This window comes from Salvia splendens, chromosome 5 (assembly GCF_004379255.2).
Source record: "Salvia splendens isolate huo1 chromosome 5, SspV2, whole genome shotgun sequence".
In the NCBI taxonomy this organism is placed as follows: domain Eukaryota; kingdom Viridiplantae; phylum Streptophyta; class Magnoliopsida; order Lamiales; family Lamiaceae; genus Salvia; species Salvia splendens.
Window position 1 is genome coordinate 36598857 of NC_056036.1, and position 23616 is coordinate 36622472.

Consider the following 23616-nt stretch of genomic DNA (forward strand, 5'->3'; position numbering starts at 1 on the left):
ATCCAAACGAAAGTTGGTGTACCTGCATTGCTTACCATGACAATATCTCTTCCAAGCTCTACCAATAGGAGCTTTGTTATGAATCAACTTCACAGCAGTTCTAATAGGATCAACATACTTTTGCCACAAATCGATGGCATCTTGAACACACAAATTCAAAATATGGGCAATACATCGCACATGGAAATATTTACCATCAATAACAGGAGAACATGCACTGATTAAATCATCTATGCTAGCAGTGTTAGCGCTAGCATTGTCAAAACCAATAGAAAAAATTTTATTGATCAATTGAAATTCATTCAAAACTTGAATGATCAATTGAGCAATTGCTTGTGCAGTGTGTGGTGCGGGAAATTCCCGAAATGCAATCAAACGTTTGTTTAAAGTCCAACTGTGATCAACGAAATGCACCGTGATGCCCATATACGAATTTTTACAAAAACAATCAGTCCACACATCAGAACAAATAGAAACTTTATGCCCTAAGTTAATAATAAACGTACCTAATTGCGCCTTCTTTTCCATGCATTGTCGAACAACGGCTCGCGTCATTGAAGTTCGACTCAATTTTCTTGCAGCGGCATTATATACTTGCCGCATACTCGACTCAAAAGCATCGTTATCAAAAGCATTGAATGGAAAATGTTTCATAACGGCAAATCTAGACATCACATTAAGAGCATTTTTGTGATCATATTTCAAAAGAGTATTGCTACACATACCTGATGTTTGGGATGAACCCGTCGTCCCACTTCCGACTCCATGTTGAAAGTTGAGTTGAGTTTGGGTTGGAGCGATACCAAACTCGACCGGATGCGCTTTCTCCAGGTGACGGGTAAATGTACCGTACCCTCCACCCTTTCGGAATGTGTATACGTTTTCGCAATAGTTGCAATACACATTATAAGTGTTTGGATCGTTACTATCTTGTACCCTCTTGAAATGTTTCACGAAGATGTTTGAGGTTAAAGACCTTTCAGCTGGTCTAGGAGGTTGAGGAGGTTGTCCACGTCCACGACCACGACCACGCCGACTCCTTGGTGGTGGTGGGGGTGGCATTTCTTGAACCTCTTCTACCTCCTCCCCCTCCTCCTCGTCGTCATCATCATCATCATCATCGTCTTCATCAACATTCACGGGGGTTGGACTTTGTTGGGAATAGGCACCGCGACCGGGAGCACCACTACCGGTACCAACATAAGCATCGCCTTGGTATTGAGAGCGAGAGAGAACAATAGCATGTGCCACATCTTGCTCTTCTCGAGCCTACAAAATAATATTTGTATTGTAAATACAAAATAAAATTATGAACAATAATGAAATGTAATTCAAAATTAATGAAATTAGTAGATAATAAATATTAACCTGCCACTCATCCATGTTCATTTGAGAAATTTCATCAATAACGGATCTCCGAGATGGCCTCTTGGCCTTTCCCTTTCCCTTATCAACACGACCTTCTCGGGATGAAGACATATTGGAATGGTATGTAGAAATGTAGAAATATGGAATAATATATTTTTTTTTGTTTTAGTAATTGAGAAAGAAAGACAACTTATAGAACTACGGGAACAAGTATAACTGTATAAGTGTATAACAATGCGTAATAAGAGTAGCAATTGCGTAATTAAATGGAAGCACAATAGCACAAATGAGAAATTGGAGACAAAGAGAGAGAATTGGGAGATTGAAGAGAGAAACTCTTATTAACACAAGAGTGGGGTGAATGTAAATGAGGATAGAGGGGGGTATTTATAGAAAAAAATGAGGGGGAAAATGGAAGAATTCGAATTTGAAATTTAAAAAAAAAAAAAAAATTTGAATTTTCACAAAACCGGCGGTTTTGGCGGAAAACCGGCGGAACCGCCGGTTTCCGGGCCAAAACCGCCGGTTTCCGAAATAAAACCGCCGGTTCGGTCAACGAACCGTCTGCAAAAGCTGCTCCATTGTCGCCTCGTGCTCCGCGCCGCCTCGAAAGCCACTAAACCGGCGGTTAACCGCCGGTTAACCGCCGAAAAAACCGGCGGTTTCGACCGTTTTTGAAGATCACCACCGGCCCCCATCCCCCTGCCTCGATTTAAGCGCCGGAACCGGCGGTTCCAAGGTTAACCGCCGGTTCCGAACCGTCCCGAACCGCCGGTTCGGTGACGGTTCCGGTTCGAAATATCTTGAACCTGAACCGGACCGCGAACCGAATTGCGCCGGTTCCGGTTCGGGAATATTGCGCCGGTTCCGGTTCCGGTTCCGGAACCGCCGGTTCCGGTTCGGCGGTTAACCGCCGGAACCGGAACCGGTGGGCATGTCTGCCCACAGTAATAGATGAAACCAACGATTGGGGGGATCGTAAGTAAATTCCCGTAAGTATTGCTCCAAGGCTCTATTCGTCACCTCGGACTGACCGTCCGTTTGGGGGTGGTAAACTGCAATTTGGTCCCACTAAGAGATATGAGCTCCTTCCAAAAATCACTTAAGAAAATTGCATCCCTATCTGACAATAGTTTCTTCGGGAACCCATGTAACTTGACGACGGTGTCTATAAACAAGAGAGCGACGCGCGGGGCGTCAAAGCCAGGTTTAAGCGCACCAAAATATGCATATTTCGAGAGACGATCCACCACGACTATTACTACCGTGTAGCCATTAGATGGTGGCAAGCCCACTATGAAATCCAAAGAAGCCACATCCCAGACCATCTCGGGGATTGGCAGAGATTGTATGAGCCCATTTGGTTTGTCACGGACATATTTGGTGGCTTGACAAGGTAAGCAAGCTGCTACGAAATTGGCCGCAAATCGAGCAAATGTCCGGTGTTCACCTGGGTGTCCGGCGGTCGGAGTCGAGTGAAATTCAGTTAGTATAAGTTCCCGAACCATTGACTCTCGCCCGACATAAATACGGTGTTTAAAATAAATAAGCTCATTGGCTGCTGTAATGTTTCCTGGTGGAGTGGATACTTCGACAGCCTTGTATAGGTCCACTAATTCTAGGAGTGTGATGTTCTCGTGACGGATAGACTCTACGAGTGTGGGGGTTGGACGAACAAAAATAGCAAGGTACTCCCCGTCAGACGAAAGATCAGCGTCTCAACGCGAAAGTGCATCAGCCACACGATTAGATACCCCGGTCTTATACTCGATTTTGAACTTAAAACCCATCAATTTTCGAATGTAAAACTGCTGGTCCGGGGTTTGCACGATTTAGGAAAGCAAGTTTTTCAAACTGCGTTGGTCACTGCGAATTATGAACTCGCATCCTTGAAGATACTGTCGCCATTTTTGCACTGATTCCACGATGGCGTAAAGCACCTTGTGATATGTTGAGGCGAGACGACGCTTAGGTCTGAGTTTCTTACTAAAGAATGCCAAGGGGTGGCCATTTTGTAGTAGCACCGCACCTACTCCAAAGTCCGACGCGTCAGTTTTGATAATGAATAGCTCCTCAAAGTTCGGTAATCGAAGGACATGAGCCGAGCACATGGCGGCTTTGAGTGCATCGAAAGCCTTAGAAGCGCCCTCAGACCACTTAAAAGAATCTTTCTTTAGTAAGTCAGTAAGGGGTGCGGCTACGAGGGAATAATCCTTCACAACTCGGCGGTAATATCCCGTGAGGCCTAGAAAGCCCCACAATTGCTTGATCAATTTAGGTAGCGGCCATAGGTTCATCGCCACAATCTTGGCGGGGTCTGCCCTCAATTCCCCATCCGAAATAATGTGACCCAAGTAATCAATCGTTGAGACACCGAATGAGCATTTTGAGAGTTTGACAAAGAATGTGTTATCGGCGAAAATCTTCAAAATTGTGCACAGATGGCCAAGATGATCCTCGAGGAAGTTGCTGTAGACTAAAATATCATTGAAGAAAACGATGACAAATTTTCACAGGAAAGGCTGAAATATGCTATTCATAGCCGCCTAGAAGGTGGACGGGGCGTTCGTCAGACCGAAAGGCATCACCAAAAATTCAAAGTGTCCATCGTGCGTTCGGAATGCAGCTTTATGGATGTCATCGATATGCATCCGAATCTGGTGGTAGCCTGATCTCAAATCCAGTTTGGAGAATACTCTAGGTGCGAATAATTCATCGAATAGCTCGTCCGCGGTGGGGTTAGGAAAATGATCTGGGGTGGTTGCCTCGTTTAACGCCCGATAATCCATGCAGAAATGAAAACTGTCATCCTTCTTTCCGACCAACAATACAGGGGATGAGAACGAGCTAGTGCTGCGTTGAATAATACCATGCTCCAACATGTCGCGCACCTGCGATTTGATTTTCGTCTCCTGAAAATAGGGATAACGGTAGGGTCTCACATTAACTGGTTTGGTTGATGCAGGGAGATGGATCCGGTGGTCCCATTCCCGGGCTGAGGGGAGACCCGTTGGGTTAGCAAACACAAGTGTGAAAGAATCCACTAACTCTGCAATCTTCGGATCAGAAGGGGGGCTGCACTCTGTTGTTGGTTGGACTACTGTCGGTGAGAGCGGAATAATCTCAAATATTTCCGACTCCGTCTCGTGGGCAATGAGCGAAAACAGATTGGTGTAGGAGATCGACCGGGGAGTTGTTGTTTCCCCCTGCAATAAAACTGATGTATCCCCCCAATCAAACTTCATCGTCAAGGTGCGATAATTATTGGTCACATCACCCAATTCCTGAAGCCATTGGATACCTAAAATCACCTCTGGTCCTTCAACTTGTAGTAAAAATAAGTCAATATGAAACAAGTGCCCCTGCAAATCAATAGGCGTCCTAAGACATGCATAAGAACATTTTAGAGACGCACGGTTCCCCACAAAAACACGAAAGGGTGTTACACACTGAACATGTAAACTTAGCTTTTTTGCGACGGTCGGCTTGATGAAGTTGTGTGTACTTCCGCCGTCCACCAACACAGATATGTCCTTGCCGTTTATCGTGCCTGTCAAACAGATAGAGCGAGGGCATAGCTTTGGTCCGATAACATGCACGCTCGACACGTCTCCTGTGATCACCATGTTCTCGTCATCATCCTCGGGATGATCCTCCCCATCGAACACTGGAAGTCCATCATCATCCTCGTCATCCGGGCCCATTAGGACATAGAATCTGTTTGCACAAACATGGTCCGGGCCATATTTCTCGGGGCAGTAATAGTAGAGGCCCTTGCGAGTTCGTTCGGCCCGTTCAACCACTGATATTTTGACCACCGGGAATCTGGGCTTTCTCTAGTCTGGATGAGGCGGTCGATTTTTCGGGTTTGGGCTTGTGCGGAGTGCTTGCTACTGTGGTCGCTGACGGTTGTCGCGGGAGGGCCAAGATGGCTGGGAAAACACTATCGGTGAGCCGGAAAGGGATTGGCATGCTGTCAATCGTTGTGATAGGGCAAAGGCCGCCGAGAGTAAAGGTGGTCGGCGTGTTAGCAACTCTGTTTTAATCGGGTCATTCAATCCTGCGATGAACAGAGAAATTAGTGTGTCGTCGCCCACATTAGGGGCTCGTTGCATGATATCTTCGAATTCTGACTGATAGGCGGCGACCGATGATGTCTGACGCAAAATCGCGAGGCGTGCAACATGATCGACGTAGAGGTCTGGATCAAAGCGGTGTTTAACTACGACTAGGAAGTTGTCTCAATTCTTAGTTGGGCAATTTTCCTCCCAGTAGACCAGCCAGCTAGATGCCACGGGGTCGAACAGGTATGACGTCAAAAAGAGACGATCATGGAGCGGGGTAAGGTGATAATTATAATACTTTTGAATGTTCCGAATCCAATCCACGGCGTTTTTGCCGTTGAACCGAGGGGCCTCCGGTTTGATTAGGGCTGGCAAAATATACCGTAATACCGAAATACCGCACTTATCGTACCAAAAAAATACCGAAAATACCGAATTTGCGGTATACCGCAAGTTGCGGTACCGATAGATATCGGTACGGTAAAGGTATAGATTTTCCTATACCGCGGTATACCGCAATATACCGCATTTACGATATTTGCCAAAAATTTTGATATATATGTTGTATTTAAAATTTATATAAAAAATAGTTAATATGTTAAAATCCCTAACCATACTTTCATATTTTAGTTCAACCGCCCCCAACCCCAAACATACGTATGCAAAGATGCAAATCAAGTCCACTGTATAGATTTGATTGTGGTGTAGTTTTAATCTTTTGGAAATTATTTAAATAAGTGAAATTTTATTTTAAATATTTGGCTATAATAGAATTTTTTTGGTATGAAACACAAGTATTACGGTATGTCATACCTTATTTTAGTATACCGTACTCGATATGCCATACCTTATTTCGGTATAATGTAAAAGTACGGTATACCACAATACGGTATGGTATACCGCATGGACGGTATGGTAACTGTATCGAAAATAATCATACCGAATTTTGAGGTATATCGCAATGAGGACCGAAAAATTTGGTAAGGTACAGGTATGATATTTTCTCATACCGCAATTTGCGGTACGGTATGCAGTATGATATTTTGAGTGTGGTATACCGTACCGTACCACCCCTAGGTTTGATGCGTTGCACCGTTTCTGCCGCGACGCCCTTAGGTGGGTGTACCTGCGAGGGGGGAATACACCAGCCCCTCGCTGCCGGAGCAGTTCCCGTTGGTTCCGGCTGACTGCCGTTGCGATAAAGACTGGACTCGACCTGAAGGGCGATACAGTCCTCGATTCTCTTGATGTTCACATCCTAGTGGCGTGTGAAGGCTTCAAATTCAAATTCTTGGAGATTTAGTTTCTTATCGAGGCCGGCAAAACGGATCCCCATGTCGAACACAGATTTTCCGACCTCCTCCAGGGTGTACGCCGACGGAGGAATCTCTTGCCCCGAAGTGGGTTGCGATGAAGACGACATCGGACTGGTGGGAGAAGAGTAATCAATTTGAGCACCACTTGATAGGATTTAGTTATCCTATCCAACAGAGAGCACACGAAAATTAGACAGAATTTGTATAGCAAGAACCACAGAAGGAAACTGGAGTTTGGAACAAGAGTATTTGAGAGAAAAGATTTTTATTTATCAGTTCTCAATGACTAGATCTAATGAGAATTCTATAATTTATAGAATTCCCCCTACTTGATTCGACTTACGACTTGGGAAAGAATCAAGAAGAAAACCCAAGAAGATTGACTAAAAAAACTAGGTAAATTGTTAAAAAATAAGGAAATTAAGAATAAGGCAACAAATTAAAAATAAAGAAACAATTCCAAAAGGTATCTCATAATGAGATACGTCATCTGCATATTTGGCCGGTATCTTCGAGGTCCGTTTCGGGGTGCCCAGCTAGCCCAGTCCGCTTGCATGATCTTTCTCGCTGCTGCCCTGACTTGGTGTGGTCGTCCCTTCCTCTTTCGACATCGCTATCTCACTAATCCGTCTCTGTACTCTATCTTGCATTGTTCCCTCCGTTGTGTCGTTGATCGTGTTGCTAGATAGGGTCTGTTGAAGGTCGGAGTCCCTATTAGTTTTATTTTATGTTTTATGAAAAAAGTTGTCCAATTTCTTGATGTCTAAATTAGTGATTATTTTGACCATTATGTACTGTGTCAATTTGACCAATTGTACTGAAGAATAAAGATAAACTATTAATATTCAATTCAGGTTTACAACTTATTATTTGAAGAAAAATATAATCTTCCAACACGCTATGTCACTATTCTACCGTTGAATTGAAATTCTGATGATAGAAATTGAAGACTGTAATATAAATTAAAGTAAATGATTTAATTATTATTGAAGAGAAATTGCAAAAGAATTGCGATAAAACTAATAAAATTACATGATATATTTCGCCATTAACCATTAATTAATGAGTATATTAGATGTTATTCCACTATTATAATATCTCTAATTTATCTTCACTTGAGAATAAATTAATTTAGAAACATTAAATTCTACTAATTCAGCATTAGAAGAAAAGTATACCTACAACATCTCATTAAATACACTAAACAAAAGGGCAATAAGGGGTGGTGGCGCAGTTGGCTAGCGCGTAGGTCTCATAGCTTCTGAGTAATCCTGAGGTCGAGAGTTTGAGCCTCTCTCACCCCAAATTAAATTTTTCTTATTTTTCATCATTTAATCCTCCGAGATCGAGAGTTTAATCTCTCTCACCCCAAAGTAGGTAATTACTTTTCCTAACTTAATTATATTTTTATTATTTTTCATCATTTAATCCTTCGAGATCGAGAGTCTAATCTCTCTCACCCCAAAGTAGGTAATTACTTTCCCTAAGAGCATCTCCAATGCACGGATGTCCCACTCAGACATGCACTATGACTTTCCAAAAACACCTACTGCCACGTCACTAGGACTTCCCATCTTACTGCCACGTCACTAGGACTTCCCCTGCACAATCTGCCCTTCCCATCGCCCTTCCCACTAGGACATCCCGCAATTAAAAAAAATCACAATTATTTAATTACGTAACGGAATTGTAATTTTGACACGGAATATATAGAGTTTAAAAAAAATTAAATACCGGACGTCCGACCCATGCCACAATGGCGGACGTCCGCCCGCCCGTCGCCCGGACGTCCGAGGACATGCGACGTCCATACGGGACATCCGTATCCGAGTGCCTTCGTTACAATGGCGGACGTCCCGGTCGCCCATCGCGGATGTCCGACCGGACGTCCGCCATTGGAGATGCTCTAATTTCGACTTTGACTGTTTCTTGGAATTGAATTCCAATTCCAAATCCTCCAATTCCACAATTTGAATTCAATATCAAAAGTAGTGGATTTCAAAATATTCACACACACACTACACACATACTTCACATACTACACACATTTCACACACTACTCACATTTCAATATTTCACGCACTACACACATTTCACACACTACACAAAATACACACGGTTCACACACTACACAATTTCACACACTACACAAACTTCATACACTACACACATTTCACATATTTCACACACTACACACACTTCAACACTATACACACATTTCACACACTACACACTACTCACATTTCACATATTTCACACACTACACACATTTCACACAATATACATTTCACACACTACACAATTTCACACACTACACAAAATACACATTTCACACACTACACAATTTCACACATTTCACACACTACACAATTTCACACATTTCACACACTTCATACACTACACACATTTCATATATTTCACACACTACACACACTACACATATTTCACACATTTCACACACTACACATATTTCGCACACTACACACAATACATACACTACACATATTTCACACACTTCACACACTACACAATCTCACACATTTCACACACTTCACACATTTCACATACTACACACATTACACACACTACATACACTACACATGTTTCACACATTTCATACACTACACACACTACACATATTTCACGTATTTCACACACTACACACAATACACATTAAACACACACCATACACTTCACACACTTCACTCACTAGACAATTTCACACACTACACAAATTACACACGTTCACACACTACACACATGTCATACACTACACACATGTCATACACTACACATATTTCATACATTTCATACACTACACACACAACACATATTTCACGTATTTCACATACTACACACAATACACACATTAAACACACACCACACTATACAATTTCACACACTACACACGTTCACACACTACACACATTCACACACTATACACATTCACACATTTCACATATTTCACATTTTTCACACACTACACATATTTCACACATTAAACACACATCACACATTTCACACTGATACGATTATTATTATTATTATTATTTAGTTAGTTAATTATGGATTTGCATATCTTTTGTTTGCTCATTAAGTTAGTATCCACTATTATAAATAGTGGACACTTTTAGTCATTTGATCATTCAATAAATATCAATTATCCTTCTATTTTATTTTCTCTTACTCTCTTTCCTTTCAAACGTGCAAAACGCACAAAACCCTAATTTTGACGCCGGATTGATCGACGGGCAAAAGCTCCCGCGACGTTCGACGCAAAATCTACGAGTTAAGGAACTTCTTCCTTAACAATTGGTGCTTTCATCGTGATCTCTTCCTCAGAAATCGTTGTCTACATGTCGTACAGTTACACCGGATATCAACTCCGGCAGGCGGATTACCACCCATGGCAGCAGCCCATATCTCAACCCCTACTCCATCCGATCTGAGCGTTAGATAAACAACCATCATATCCATATCCACAGGATGGGTGACTCCACCCACAACACCAGCCTTACCAAGCCCGTCAGCCCACTTCTTGGGACCCGCCATGGCTGCGCCAAACCACCGTATATTCGACTTCAGCACATCCGGAGCCGCTGTCGGGCAGAGCACACCAGTTTCCGGTCTATACGCAGATGACTAGCGTATCGCACTCGGCGATGTCCCGTCCTCTGATTAGGGATTCAACAACGGGTATCAGTCAGGGTTTCACACAACTGCCTCTACAAACGTGGGGAGATTCTTATTATGACCCTTCTAGGGCGTTGCAACAAAACCCTAACACCAACGTGGGTTTTTCATCATGGATTGGCCCAGCGGCTGGGCGTTCCTCGACGTGGGACTTGCCTAGGGCGAGAGCTGATGGGAATTTTGCTCGCCAACCAACGAGTTGGGATAATCCTGCGTCACGACAAGGCTATGGTCAGCAGTTTGAACATCTGAGGTAGTTTAAAATGCAACCGGAAGAGAATAGAATAAACGAGAAGTTGGATGTGATGGACGTACAACAACGCTTTTTCACCTACACGGCTTCATCTGCGCCGCTGAAATATTCGGAGCCAGCCTACGTCACGCCGATGCAAACAACGGCTGAGCACTACTTCCACAATCTGTCGACGCCGTCAAAAGACTACCACCACCAGCTTCCTCCTCCTAAAACCTATCAGTCGCCCCCACCGTCGGCGTTGATTCCTGGTCGTGATCGAGTTGAGGAAGGGTTTGCTGATTCTGCCAAGAAGATTCTTGTTTCTTCTGTTGTTTTTGGTGGAGTTGAAAAGGTTGAGAAGATAGAGAAGTCCAGTCCAGATTCCGCACATAAAGAGAAACCGGTTCACGGTTGCATCGAGATTCAGTGCGCGCGACAATTGAATGCTTCTCGATTCAAGATTCCCCAAGTCCAGATTGGTTTGGGTAGTTCCATTGTGGACAACGCATCGCTGAAATTATTGAGTGATGCATCTCATGTCAGGGTTGTCGCAAGTATGAATCATCGATCAACATCATTCGGCGCCGATGCCCGGTTGATTCCTCCGCAAAATGACACTCTATGCTTGAGCATTCATGGAAGCATTGATGCAGGGAGACGCTCAACTATTCGGTGTATGTTTGACCCAGGAGGATTCCTCGACACTCATCGTTGCTTCATGGTGCCCACCTTGAGGACAATGTGGATTTCAACCGTGGGGGAGTTGATTATCTAGTTAGTTAATTATGGATTTGCATATCTTTTGTTTGCTCATTAAGTTAGTATCCACTATTATAAATAGTGGACACTGTTAGTCATTTTGATCATTCAATAAATATCAATTATCCTTCTATTTTATTTTCTCTTACTCTCTTTCCTTTCAAACGTGCAAAACGCACAAAACCTTAATTTTGACGCCGGATTGATCGACGGGCAAAAGCTCCCGCGACGTTCGACACAAAATCTATGAGTTAAGGAACTTCTTCCTTAACACACACGCTACACAATTTCACACACTACACACACTACACAATTTCACACACTTCACATACTACACAATTTCACACACTTCACACATTTCACACACCACACATTTGAACTGTGTGTAGTGTGTGAAATGTGAGAACTGTGTGTAGTGTGTGAAATGTGTGAAATTGTGTAGTGTGTGAAATGTGTGTAGTGTGAAATGTATGTAGTGTATGAAATGTGCGTAGTGTGTGTGAAATGTGTGTAGTGTGTGAAATGTGTGAAATTGTGTAGTGTGTGAAATGTTTGTATTGTGTGAAGTGTGTGTAGTGTGAAATGTGTGTAGTGTGTGAAATGTGTGAAGTGTGTGTAGTGTGTGAAATGTGTATAGTGTGTGAAATGTGTGTAGTGTGTGAAGTGTGTGTAGTGTGTGAAATGTGCGTAGTGTGTGTGAAATGGGTGTAGTGTGTGAAATGTGTAAAGTGTGTGAAATGTGTGTAGTGTGTGAAATGTGTGAAGTGTGTGTAGTGTATGAAATGTGTGAAGTGTGTAATGTGTGTGTAGTGTGTGAAATATGTGAAATGTGTGTAGTGTGTGCATTGTGTGTACACACACTACACAATTTCACACACTTCACATACTACACAATTTCACACACTTCACACATTTCACACACCACACATTTGAACTGTGTGTAGTGTGTGAAATGTGAGAACTGTGTGTAGTGTGTGAAATGTGTGAAATTGTGTAGTGTGTGAAATGTGTGTAGTGTGAAATGTATGTAGTGTATGAAATGTGCGTAGTGTGTGTGAAATGTGTGAAATTGTGTAGTGTGTGAAATGTTTGTATTGTGTGAAGTGTGTGTAGTGTGAAATGTGTGTAGTGTGTGAAATGTGTGAAGTGTGTGTAGTGTGTGAAATGTGTATAGTGTGTGAAATGTGTGTAGTGTGTGAAGTGTGTGTAGTGTGTGAAATGTGCGTAGTGTGTGTGAAATGGGTGTAGTGTGTGAAATGTGTAAAGTGTGTGAAATGTGTGTAGTGTGTGTAGTGTGTGAAATGTGTGAAGTGTGTGTAGTGTATGAAATGTGTGAAGTGTGTAATGCGTGTGTAGTGTGTGAAATATGTGAAATGTGTGTAGTGTGTGCATTGTGTGTATATTTATCTAACATGTCAATTAAATTTCATATCAATTCTCATTTTACCAAACATAGAATTTGGAATTGAATTTCCTTCCAATTCAATTCCATAGAATTCCAATTCCAATTCAATTTCAATTCCGTGTACCAAATGGAGCCATAGACTTTTTTCTTGTTTCTTATTTTGTCTTTCTTATTTGGCTACATTGGACTATTTAGTGAATCTGTCACTTAAGTGCTAAGTGCAACCTAAGTTAACCAAGATAGCAAGATGGTTGTAGTGTGTTATCATTGTCTGTTTTATGGAGTATTAGGGCATCAGCAGTGGGGCGCCCTAAGGCGCGCCACGTCATCAGTTTTATCCTCATACCTCCCCACCTGCAGTGGGGCGCCCTAGGGCGTGCCACATCATCATTTTTTTAATATTTACAAAATCCATACGAATTTAAAAAACTAATAAATTATAATACGAATTTCAAAAACTTCATTTCATTTAATAAAAATTAATACATTACAATGCGAATTAAAAAAAGCGCAAACTCAGCGACGGCGGTTACGAGCCCACACTTCTTCAATCATGTCGCCCATGAGCTGCGCATGATCCTGTTGGTTGCGCATTGAGGCCTGTCTAGATAGAACCTCATTGAAGCCTAACGGTAACCCTCTATCGGGTGTCTCGATCGACGTGCCGGACGAGCTAGATGCACGGTCATTTTCATTCCAATCGGTGATGCTTCCGCCTTCATTCTCGACTATCATGTTGTGCATGATTATGCACGCATATATGACATCGGCGATGACTTCCTTGTACCAGGAACGAGCCGGCCCTTTCACAATTGTCCACCGTGATTGGAGCACACCAAATGCCCGTTCGACATCCTTCCGCGCCGACTCCTGCTTTTGCGCAAATAAAACCCTCTTCTCACCAATTGGGCAGCTGATCGTCTTTAGGAAAACTGGCCACCGTGGGTAGATGCCATCGGCCAAGTAGTACCACATATGGTATTGGCGTCTGTTGGCAGTGAACTCGATGGCCGGGCCGTTGCCGTTACATTGCTCGGTGAAGAGGGTGGACGAGTTGAGGACGTTAATGTCGTTGTTCGACCCGGCTACGCCGAAGCAAGCATGCCAGATCCAGAGTCGATGGTCAGCGACGGCTTCGAGGATCATCGTCGGGTGGCCTCTCCACGCCGTCGGACAATTCTTCCACTGCCAGTGCATACAGTCGATGCTCCCGAGCATCCCAGGAAACCCGTGCGTCGTCTCGTGCATCTGCATCAGACCCTGGCAATCAGTGGCAGTCAGCTTGCGCAAATATGTGTCGCCATAGGCCTTTACTATCCCCCGACAAAAGCGCTTCAGACACTCGCGGCCTGTAGAATCCCCGCAGTGGAGGTACTCGTCAAAAAGGTCCGCCGTGGTGTTGTATGCCAACTGACGAATAGCAGTCGTGCACTTTTGCAATGGTGTAAGGCCGGGTTTGCCGATGCCGTCCTCCCGAAACGTGAAGTATTCATCACGTGAAGACAATGTCCGAACAATGTTGAGAAAAAGGTACCGCGACATTCTAAACCGGCGGCGGAAAACAGTCGGGCCCCATCGTGGTTGATCGGCAAAATAGTCTTCAACCAGACGTCTGTGAGCTTCCGGGTGGTCGCGTCGGACATAGTCCTATGTTGAATAGGCCTATGGACTTGCTCAGCCGCCGCTGCCGCCGCCTCCTCCTCGCGCTGCATTGCCGCATTGCATGCCGCCATGGCCTCTTCAACGGCTGCATCTAATGCTTCTGACGTCGAACTACCGGACTCAGACGAACTAGAACTATTGGTGTCGTCGCCGAGATTCATTTTGGTTGGATGTTGAGAGAGAATATGTAAAGAGATAGTCGATATGTTTGTATGTACAAATGAATGAGAAACGAGATTTAAATAGAAAATAAAAAACGCGTGTCATCGTCCGCGTAGTCCACAGTGGGGCGGACAATGGTCTATCGTCCGCGGCCATCGTCCGCGTAGGCCGCAATGGGGCGGACAATGGCGTGGACATCGTCCGCGCTATACTCCGCGCCCTTAGTATAGGGCGCGACGATCGTCTGCGGCCTATGTCACGCACCCGTAATGGGGCGGACGATGGCTGGCGCGGACGATGCGCACCATCGGGCGTGCCATCGTCCGCCCCATTGCGGATGGCCTTACCTAAAAATTTATCATATATCTTAATATTTTATAAAGTTAGTGTAGGTGATATTAAGTAAATAATCCGAAAATGTTGTGTTTAATGCACTGCTTAGAGCGTAATTACCAGTATGGATTCGAGAATTCAGTAGTGTAGTGTTACACAATGTAAGCAGATTCCAAACGTACCCCTCCAACGTAAACCTGTAAGAAAAGGAAAGCATGTCCACTTCGGGCAATCCGCCTTTCCATATGTATACAGTCGCAACATATTTCACTTCTTATCCATACCAACCTTCAACGGGCCACCTCACTGTACCGGTCATCACCTCCACTCCGTTTAACACACTTTCACCTCCACTGTGTGTGCTCCGAATGTAAATGGCGAGCGTCGTTCCTCCGCCGCCTCTTTCCTCCCATGCCCCCGCCGGAATCAACGCGGAAGACTTGACTCGTATCGACATCAACCACCTGTCGCAATCGGAATTGCAAGCCCTTTCTCTCTGCTCCATCTCCGCATGCCTCAGCGACGACGTCGTTTCACCGCAGCTCGACCGATCGGTGTTCAACGAGTCCGCCGGCAACCGCCGCCAGACCTACTCCCGCCTCCACCACCGCTCCCATTCGCGGCTCCCTCGCCTCCACCCCTCCCCTCAGCCCCACAGCTTTCCCCTGCCTTCCTCCGATCCCGTCAGTAACTCAATTGTCCACTTTCTCAAACACTTTCTCAAGGGCGACCACAATCCCCCGCCCCCGCCGCAGGATTCGCCCAAAGCCGCGGCGGCAGAGCTAGGGTTTCTAGGGTTACAGGAGAATGTGAAATTTAAGCGAAAAAGGGCGAGGAGAGGGAGGAATTTGAGTAAGCCGATGGTTTTGGGGAATGGGGTTGGGATGGAGCTGCAGCGAGTGAATGGGAAAGGTGAGATGGTGGATTTTGCCGAATTGGAGAAGAAGGGGGATGAGTTGTACGGCGATGAGCTGAAGCGGAGGACGGCGGGGTTGGAGACTGAGGAGGCTATTTTGGGGGTTTTGAGGGATTTGGAGGGAGAGTGGTGTAGCAGGAGGAAGAAGAGGAAGTATGTCGACGCCAGCGCCTTCGGAGATGCACTTCCGGTTGGTTGGAAGCTCTTGCTTGGCCTCAGAAGGCGCGGTTACCGGGTTTCTGTGTATTGCCGGAGATACATAAGGTATTGTTCACTGCTGAATTCAAGTATTGCATGTGTGATTGCTGGTTCCTTACATAGTATCAATTGAAACTAATACTATTTGCTTGGCACACATGGTTGTAACGAGGTTCTATTATCTGGTGATTTTGTTTGTTTTCCCATTTCCCACACCACTATACTTTACATTGTTCTGTTGTGATTTTTTATCATTGTATATCCGGTTTTAAGGTATCATGAATTTCTGATTTGGTTTTTCAACCTCTCCTTTCCAGCCCCACTGGACAACAATTTCTGTCATGCATAGAGGCTGCATCCTTTTTGAGATCCTATTTCAGCAGTAAAGATGCCGATCAGCAAAGGGATCAAAAGACTTCTAGTCTCCAGCAAGCTTATGCCTTGTCTTCTGAAATGGTAAGTGTAGAAATATTTTGTTCTGTAACTTTTCTGGAATTCTTGCTATAAGAGAATTTTTATATAACGATACTAAATGGAGCTGCGACAGAGTGCGTGTATAGCTGGCAAGACGGATGATATGCCGCATGCCATTGTAGCCCATTCAGCACCGGCTATAAACTCATCCAGTGCACATGAGAATGAGGATTCTATGATGGGAATAGAGAATCTCCCAGAAGTTCAAGTTAGGGACATCTTTGAATGTTTCAAATGTAAACTGACGTTTGACGAGAAGAATGTTTATTTGCAGCATCTGTTTTCGTTCCACCAGAAGACCACTAAAAGATACAAACTTGGGACACCTGTTGGAGAGGGTGTGATAATCAAAGATGGAAAATATGAATGCCAGTTCTGCCACAAGGTTTTTCAGGAAAGGCGTAGCTATAATGGTCATGTAGGTAGTCATGTCAGGAACACTGGAAAAAGCTCTGGTAAACTAGGTGCTCCAGTTGATGCCCCCATAAATGCTGAATCTGCATCGCTGGATGGAGAAAGGTCATCGAAGATGGATGCTTTGGTTGAAATTGCTCATAGTTCTATTTTTGAAACTTCAACTAATGTAAATGTTGAAGAAACCACAGCAAATCAGTCTGCTGTAGTTTTGAGAGTAGAAGAAGCTCAGGCAGCCTCCAGTTATCCTGAAGGAAAATTAACTTCCGATCATGTTAAAATTCACGCAGAGGATTGCAGTGCTGACAAAACTCTTCTTGAAGACTTGGATCATGGTAGCCAATCCTTGATAAAAGACAATTGCATCCCGAATGATGGCAAATCTAATAATGTGACCATAAAGACGGATACCACTTGCATAAGTGACTCTGGGGCTGCTAGGTCATGTGAGATTCAGAAGTGTGAAAACAGTAGCTTGGAAGTGAATCATGAAAATAGATCCTTGCAGCCTAGTGAAGATCATCTACAAGATGCACCTGAGCTTACTGTTGAAGAGATTATGTTTGAAGGTGGAGTTTCTTCGGGTCCCTTGGGTCAGTCATTTCAGTTCTTCCCACCCTTTGATTCCATGTCAAATAAGGTATCATTTGGCTGCTTGTGTTAATAGTAGTTTGTTAAAACAATTTGTTTTTGTACATCTTAGCTCTGTTCAACGAGATGTTACAGTCCAAAACCAGAAAGCCTTGTATTGAAACACATATGTACAGGTTTTTTTTCTTCTTTTAGGAGATTATAGGATTTAAGTTCCTTAATTGTGAGCCTTTTTATATTTCTGGATTTGGTCAAGCCGTAGCTGCTTTAAAGACGAGTTTTAGGAAAGTGGGTTTAATCCCGCGTAGAGTGAACGCGGCTTTAGTCATTCATAGGCACAACGTGACTTTACTGTTATTAAAATCGATACAGACTCCTTCTCCCCCCATTCAGGCAGCGGCTTTTGTGGCGATTTGCGGCAATTAATCCGGTAAGGAGTATGTATCGATTTTATGGACTTGTAAAATGCTTCGACCAGCTCTAGCTTTTCATATTCTACTCGATTTTTATTTTGACCTTATTATGTTATATGAGGGCAGACATACAAATTTTATATATGATCGATCCCCTTAAATCTTCTACTATGCTTATATGCAGGGTGAACACGAATTTTCTGTGGTTGATCAAAAGCTTGAGAATGTTACTGGGTTTGAAGAGCTCGGGTTTGATGATATGGAGCCATTCAAGTATGGTTTTGAGAATGAGCAAGAGTTGTCCCTTTTGCCAGGGGGCTCCATCAATCTGGATAGTAACAACGGGATGGAAGATGAATTTAATACTTCAGTTGGATTTGGTCAAGAGGAAATTATGCTGAATACTCTGCACACAAACCAGCTAACTGTGTGTGTTTGGTGCAGAGCAGAGTTCAAACTTGAGGGTTTTGAATCAGAAACTCTATCAGATTCTATAGGTTATATGTGTCCAACGTGCAAGGCCAAAATATCTGGACACTTTGATGGCGGTCTCTCAATGGATTCTCATAATTTCTGACTTTTGGGCAACATCACAGCTGCTATTGTGGGTAAATTCTCTTACTTACCAAAGCCGAATGTTATGGTGATATTTACTTATTCCATAACAGTGTCCCTTATTCTCAGATCTATAAAAAATCAAGTTATTTAATTTCTGAAGCATGCATGATATTTCCATTATGGTTGTCTATTCTGTCCCTTGCGACAATTAAAGATAGCTATGTTCATGACTTCCCACAGAAAACATATATTCCTGCTCTGATCGAAATGTTATGATGAGTATGCTCAATCAGTTTCAGCTTTAGGCATACATGGAACTATTTGTATATGCTTGATAGTTTTCGTTTATGTCTTTTCTTGCATTTCAGTCACAGTCCTATTGAGGAGAGAAGTTCCAAATGGTATTGTTGAGGAGCTGATCTTATTCCGTTGTTGCAGTATATATGAGACTAACTCGACCATGCCACCGGAGGTAAATTCTCATTGCTAACTCTTAACTACTTTTGCTCCTACTACCCATGGATGCTTAAGTTGTTTAAACATGAAGCTGAAACCCTATCATAGCTAGTATTATGTCTATCGATCTCTCTCCACCGTACATCTATATGGTAGCCCGAGTTCCTTTAAGATATTAGGGGATACCATGCTAGTACTTGTATGTGTCTCCCATTGTAATAAACTATAAATGTGTGTGTATATGTATGTCAATAAGAAGCGGGCTATATCGTTTCTGGCCCCACCAGTTTTATTATGAGTGATTTTGTCGTATCCCTCGTTGTATCATGCCACCCACTTCTGGATTTTGGAGCAAAGAGGACTCGAAGCAAGAAAAAGAATTCCAAGAAACCATCGGTCAAAAAAAAAAGAAATCTGATGCCACATAGATAGGGATGCCGCTTGTTGAAGAACCAACACTTTGATTCTTTTCCCACTACCACAATTATTATTTTTAGGACATGACCTCATATCTCAACCTCAGAAACGATTCTTATTTCTTAAAAAAATACTCCATCCGTCCAAAAAAATAGTAGTTCTATTTTGCTATTTTGGGATATCCATAAAAAATAGTTTCATTTCTAAATATGGAAAGTTTATCTCTCATACTTTACCCAATTTTTCTCTCAATCTTTCTTTTACTTTACCAATTTTTTTATCATTCTCTCGTACTTTACTTTTTTTTTTATCTTTTTCTCCCACTTTACTAATTTCTCATTAAAATCTGTGTTATCCACAAATGAGACTATTTTTTGTGGACGGAGGGAGTATACTCCTTTTAATAGTGAAATCCTTAAGCCTTCTTTGCTATGATTGAATGGAATGAGAGTGGTAATTGAATGAAGATAGGAATAAAGTGACATTTTTTTGCATTCCTATGCATTTTCATTGCTGTTCCTTTCTTCATTCTATAGCACCACGCAAATGAAGTGAATGAGAGTAGGAATTGCATTCCTTTCCATCATACTCCTAAGAAGTTCCAATACTCTCGTAAAGACAAGCACCATCTATAAACAATTATGAAACAAGCCATAATGAACATATTAAACTTCAGACATACATACCAACTCAAAAAAAGTTTCATTAGTCTCTGCATTATTCATCTTATTTTACTTGCTCCCCACTTCAACTATTAAATACTATTGCTATTTTTCCAAAATGAGTGACAAAAAGAAGTGACTTGTTTATGATGATGTGACAGAAGAAGTATTATTTTAGACCATGTTGTCATGTGAATTGTTTCTTGTGAGTAATCCAAGCATTTGATCTTTTCCACCTTGAGATAAATTAAATACACATAGCTAGGTTAATGCATTATTAACGCCATTATGTCAAACCAAAGCACCGTATGACAATGACTATTTATAAAGTTATGCAATTCATCGAAAATAAAATGTTTAAGCATAGTTTAATTTAATCTACTCCCTATTCCTGAAAAGTATGAACATTTGGTTCGCCACGGGTTTAAATGCATAACTTATAAAGTAAAAGAGAGATAGAAAGAAAATATTTTTAAAGTATTGTTAGTGAAGAATGAGTCCTATATTGTTAGAGAGAAAAAAGTTTCCAAAATTAGAAGGTTTATACTTTTTCAGAGAAAAACTAAAAAGATTTAAAAAGGAAAAAGTTCATACTTTTTAGGACAGGAGTGATTTCGTATTTTTCTCAAAACTTCTAACTTATTATGGTTTCACATCAAAAGCCTCTAAATTCGAAAAATAATTTGAATTATGCCATAGTGATGGAATAATGAGTCACCTTAAATTCGAAAAATAGTTTGAATTATGCCTTAGTGATGGAATAATGAGTCACCTCGTTGGATTTTTTGGCATCTTCAATATCTTTATATTGACTAAAACAGAGTTTGGCATGTTGATTTAGTATTCAGTAGCCAAATGTTGTAGGACAACTTTTTTCAAAAGTTAGAAGGTTTTTTAATTGAAAATATAAATGGACTGTGATTAATCTCAAATTACTGATAACCCAGAAATCAGGAGAAACACGAATTTGTATATATTGTATACTAATGCCTTTTGAATAAAAGCATAGCTTAAAGAGATATCAGACATTATCAATTTTAGAAATACCAAGAAAAAGTTGTACTACTTTTATTGACAATGTCAAATAAAATCACAAGTATTATTGGCCATTTCTTGCAAAGCATCAATGCAAAGTATGTTACACATGCACATTTTGAAAAATCAGTCAATCATGAAATACCTGAATGAAGCTCTTTTGGCATAGAGAATCAGAATTCGACAAAATTCATTTATTTATTTAGAAAATGATATCCTGATAAGCATGGAACCCAATCAAACTTCACAAAAAGCATCATTATATTTATTTCTCAACTGGTAGCCTACTTAATCTGATTCAGTCCCAAGCAAGATAAAAACTAAGGGGGCGTCAACTTTTCGAGGATTAATCCAGATAGATAAAATAATAGTATACCCTAATTCCGGGATCGGAGTATAAAATTTCCAATTATTTACCTTATCAACCATGAAAAAAAAACGTTATCTGAGAACAATGTTTGATTCTTGGATTCTCTACCACTATCTGCATCTGCCGATAAATAAAGAGGAAAAAATGCTTTGCATTGCATGTTGGGCTAACACACACTCTTGTAAAAGCCAAGAAACTTAAGAGAGAAAATGGCGAGCAAGAGAGTAAGCTGCAGGTGGTGCCGGATGGTCTGCGTGGTGCCACTCGAGGCGCAGAGCTTCTACTGCCCTAGCTGCCGCGGCTCCACAGTGCTGGAACGAACCTACAACTTTCCATACTCGACTAACCAAGGCTATGCAGCACATGGTAGGTTGTATCAAAGTAATGCACCTCCACAGCAGCTGAGTCCTCCCTCTCATGCCTATGGGCGTAAACGAGCTGTGCTGTGCGGTATCACCTACAAGGGGCATAGACAGAGCCTTCAAGGCAGTGTCAACGACGTCATGTCCATGAAGAAGCTTCTTCTCCAGAGGTTCCGCTTTCCCCTTTCCAGTACCCTCGTCCTAACAGGTATAGTATGTACTTGCAAAATTATACTCCCCGTCCCCCCAAAAAAATAGTCTCGTTTTGTCATTTTGGTATGTCCTACTCATACTTTTATCCTCTATCTCATTCTCTCTCAACTTATCTGTTTCGCATTAAAACTCGTGGCATTCTCAAAGTCACTCATACTTTATCAATTTGGCATTAAGATATGAGAGGCATGAACAATGGATGGGTTTGAGAAAATATTTGGTGCAGAGGAGGAGGAGGACTACAGGCGTGCTCCAACGAAGACAAACATCCGTAATGCTCTGAGGTGGTTGGTTGAAGGTACCCGAGCAGGGGACTCGCTGGTGTTCCAGTACTCGGGGCACGGGTCACAGGTGAGGGACCGCGATGGGGACGAGGTGGATGGATACGACGAGGCCTTACTACCCGTTGACTATGAGACAGAGGGAAGGATACTGGATGATGAACTGAATGCAACCATTGTTAGGCCGTTGCCAAGAGGGGCAACTCTTCATGCCATCATTGACACTTGCTTCAGTGGCACCTTTTTAGATCTCCCAAATGTTTGCAGAATCAATAGGTTTTAATTTTATCTTGACTTAGATCATTCACCCCACTACCACTATACTATATATATGTCACTCACTCACTTCTCATGTGTTTGATCAGGCAAGCATACTACAAGTGGGAGGATCATCGTCTCCCGAATGCCACCTACAAAGGCACTAGCGGGGGCTTCGCCCTCTCTATCAGCGCCTGTGATGATCATCAGAGCTCAGGAGATACCACTGTATGTCATATTTTCCAATTTCATCAAGTTGTTAAGCAATACTTACTAAATAGTAAGGAATGGTGCTATATGTATGTAGGCTTTCACGGGCAATGCAACGGGGGCGCTTACTTACAGCTTTGTCCAGACATTGGAGCTAGAGAAGAAACTAAGTTATGGGAATCTGCTGCTTGCCCTGCAGAACAGAATAGGGGCAGCACAGCAGGCTCTTGGTCTCAACACAAATGACTCCAAATCAACGCAGGTAACTCACCAATGCTATATACTTACAACCTCACAACAAGATATTAAAGGACTTGAATTCATATCCAATCGAAATGGATAGAATCAAGAAATTGGGAGATGAAGATAAAGTACAGACCCATCTGTCCTGTAAAAGTTTCTCTAGTTCAAATTTAGCTATAAACTTATTCAAGTTAGATTTGATTTTGAGCAATACAGCACATCCTTTGCACATTAATTAGATATATTCATAAACTTATTGGTTGTATACTTGTACATTGTAGGAACCTCAACTGTCTTCTTCTCACAAGTTTGACATTCAGTCAAAGACTTTCACTTTATAGAGATGGATGGCCTGCATATAAAGAATTAAATAAGTAATGGATTTACTGCTTTTTGACAAGCTGAAATAAAAATATAACCTGTATGTTTTTAGCACCAGGTATATCAGTGTAATCAACTTTAATTAAATGGCTGTCAATGCTACTACTTGACTCCATAAAACTGTATAATAGCTACTACTCCATAACACTATAATATGTGCTTGAAAT

General features: G+C 42.2%; 1 protein-coding gene and 1 non-coding gene across 5 annotated transcripts; both read left to right on the forward strand.

The window, feature by feature from the left end:
- Window positions 1-7967: 7967 nt before the first annotated feature.
- TRNAM-CAU lies at window positions 7968-8052 on the forward strand. Its single transcript is given in 2 exon segments — window positions 7968-8005; window positions 8017-8052. It is a non-coding gene; the product is annotated as a tRNA-Met (tRNA).
- Window positions 8053-15212: 7160 nt separating this feature from the next.
- Window positions 15213-23536, forward strand: LOC121805702 (metacaspase-3-like). Of its 4 annotated transcripts, XM_042205657.1 has the most exons (7): window positions 18632-18840; window positions 18930-19033; window positions 21690-22071; window positions 22303-22633; window positions 22723-22843; window positions 22923-23087; window positions 23350-23536. In XM_042205657.1, the coding sequence occupies exons 1-7, from the start codon at window positions 18834-18836 to the stop codon at window positions 23407-23409; spliced, it is 1170 nt and encodes a 389-aa protein (XP_042061591.1). In that variant the 5' UTR covers window positions 18632-18833; the 3' UTR covers window positions 23410-23536. The 4 variants fall into 4 exon arrangements, with proteins under 4 accessions (XP_042061590.1, XP_042061588.1, XP_042061589.1 ...); XM_042205656.1 differs by lacking the exons at window positions 18632-18840; window positions 18930-19033; window positions 21690-22071; ... (2 more) ...; window positions 22923-23087; window positions 23350-23536 and adding exons at window positions 15213-16177; window positions 16429-16567; window positions 16659-17639; window positions 17963-18020; window positions 18188-18328; XM_042205654.1 differs by lacking the exons at window positions 18632-18840; window positions 21690-22071; window positions 22303-22633; ... (1 more) ...; window positions 22923-23087; window positions 23350-23536 and adding exons at window positions 15220-16177; window positions 16429-16567; window positions 16659-17639; window positions 18188-18611 and having other exon boundaries at window positions 18930-19312.
- Window positions 23537-23616: the final 80 nt, after the last annotated feature.

What these genes read in the sequence shown, in the direction of transcription:
- LOC121805702 (XM_042205654.1), top strand. Translation starts at nt 15,372, where the DNA reads ATGGCGAGCGTCGTTCCTCCGCCGCCTCTTTCCTCCCATGCCCCCGCC. An exon ending in ATGCCTTGTCTTCTGAAATG is followed by an intron (nt 16,568 to 16,658) that starts GTAAGTGTAGAA and finishes GAGCTGCGACAG; the next exon opens with AGTGCGTGTATAGCTGGCAA. An exon ending in TTGATTCCATGTCAAATAAG is followed by an intron (nt 17,640 to 18,187) that starts GTATCATTTGGC and finishes GCTTATATGCAG; the next exon opens with GGTGAACACGAATTTTCTGT.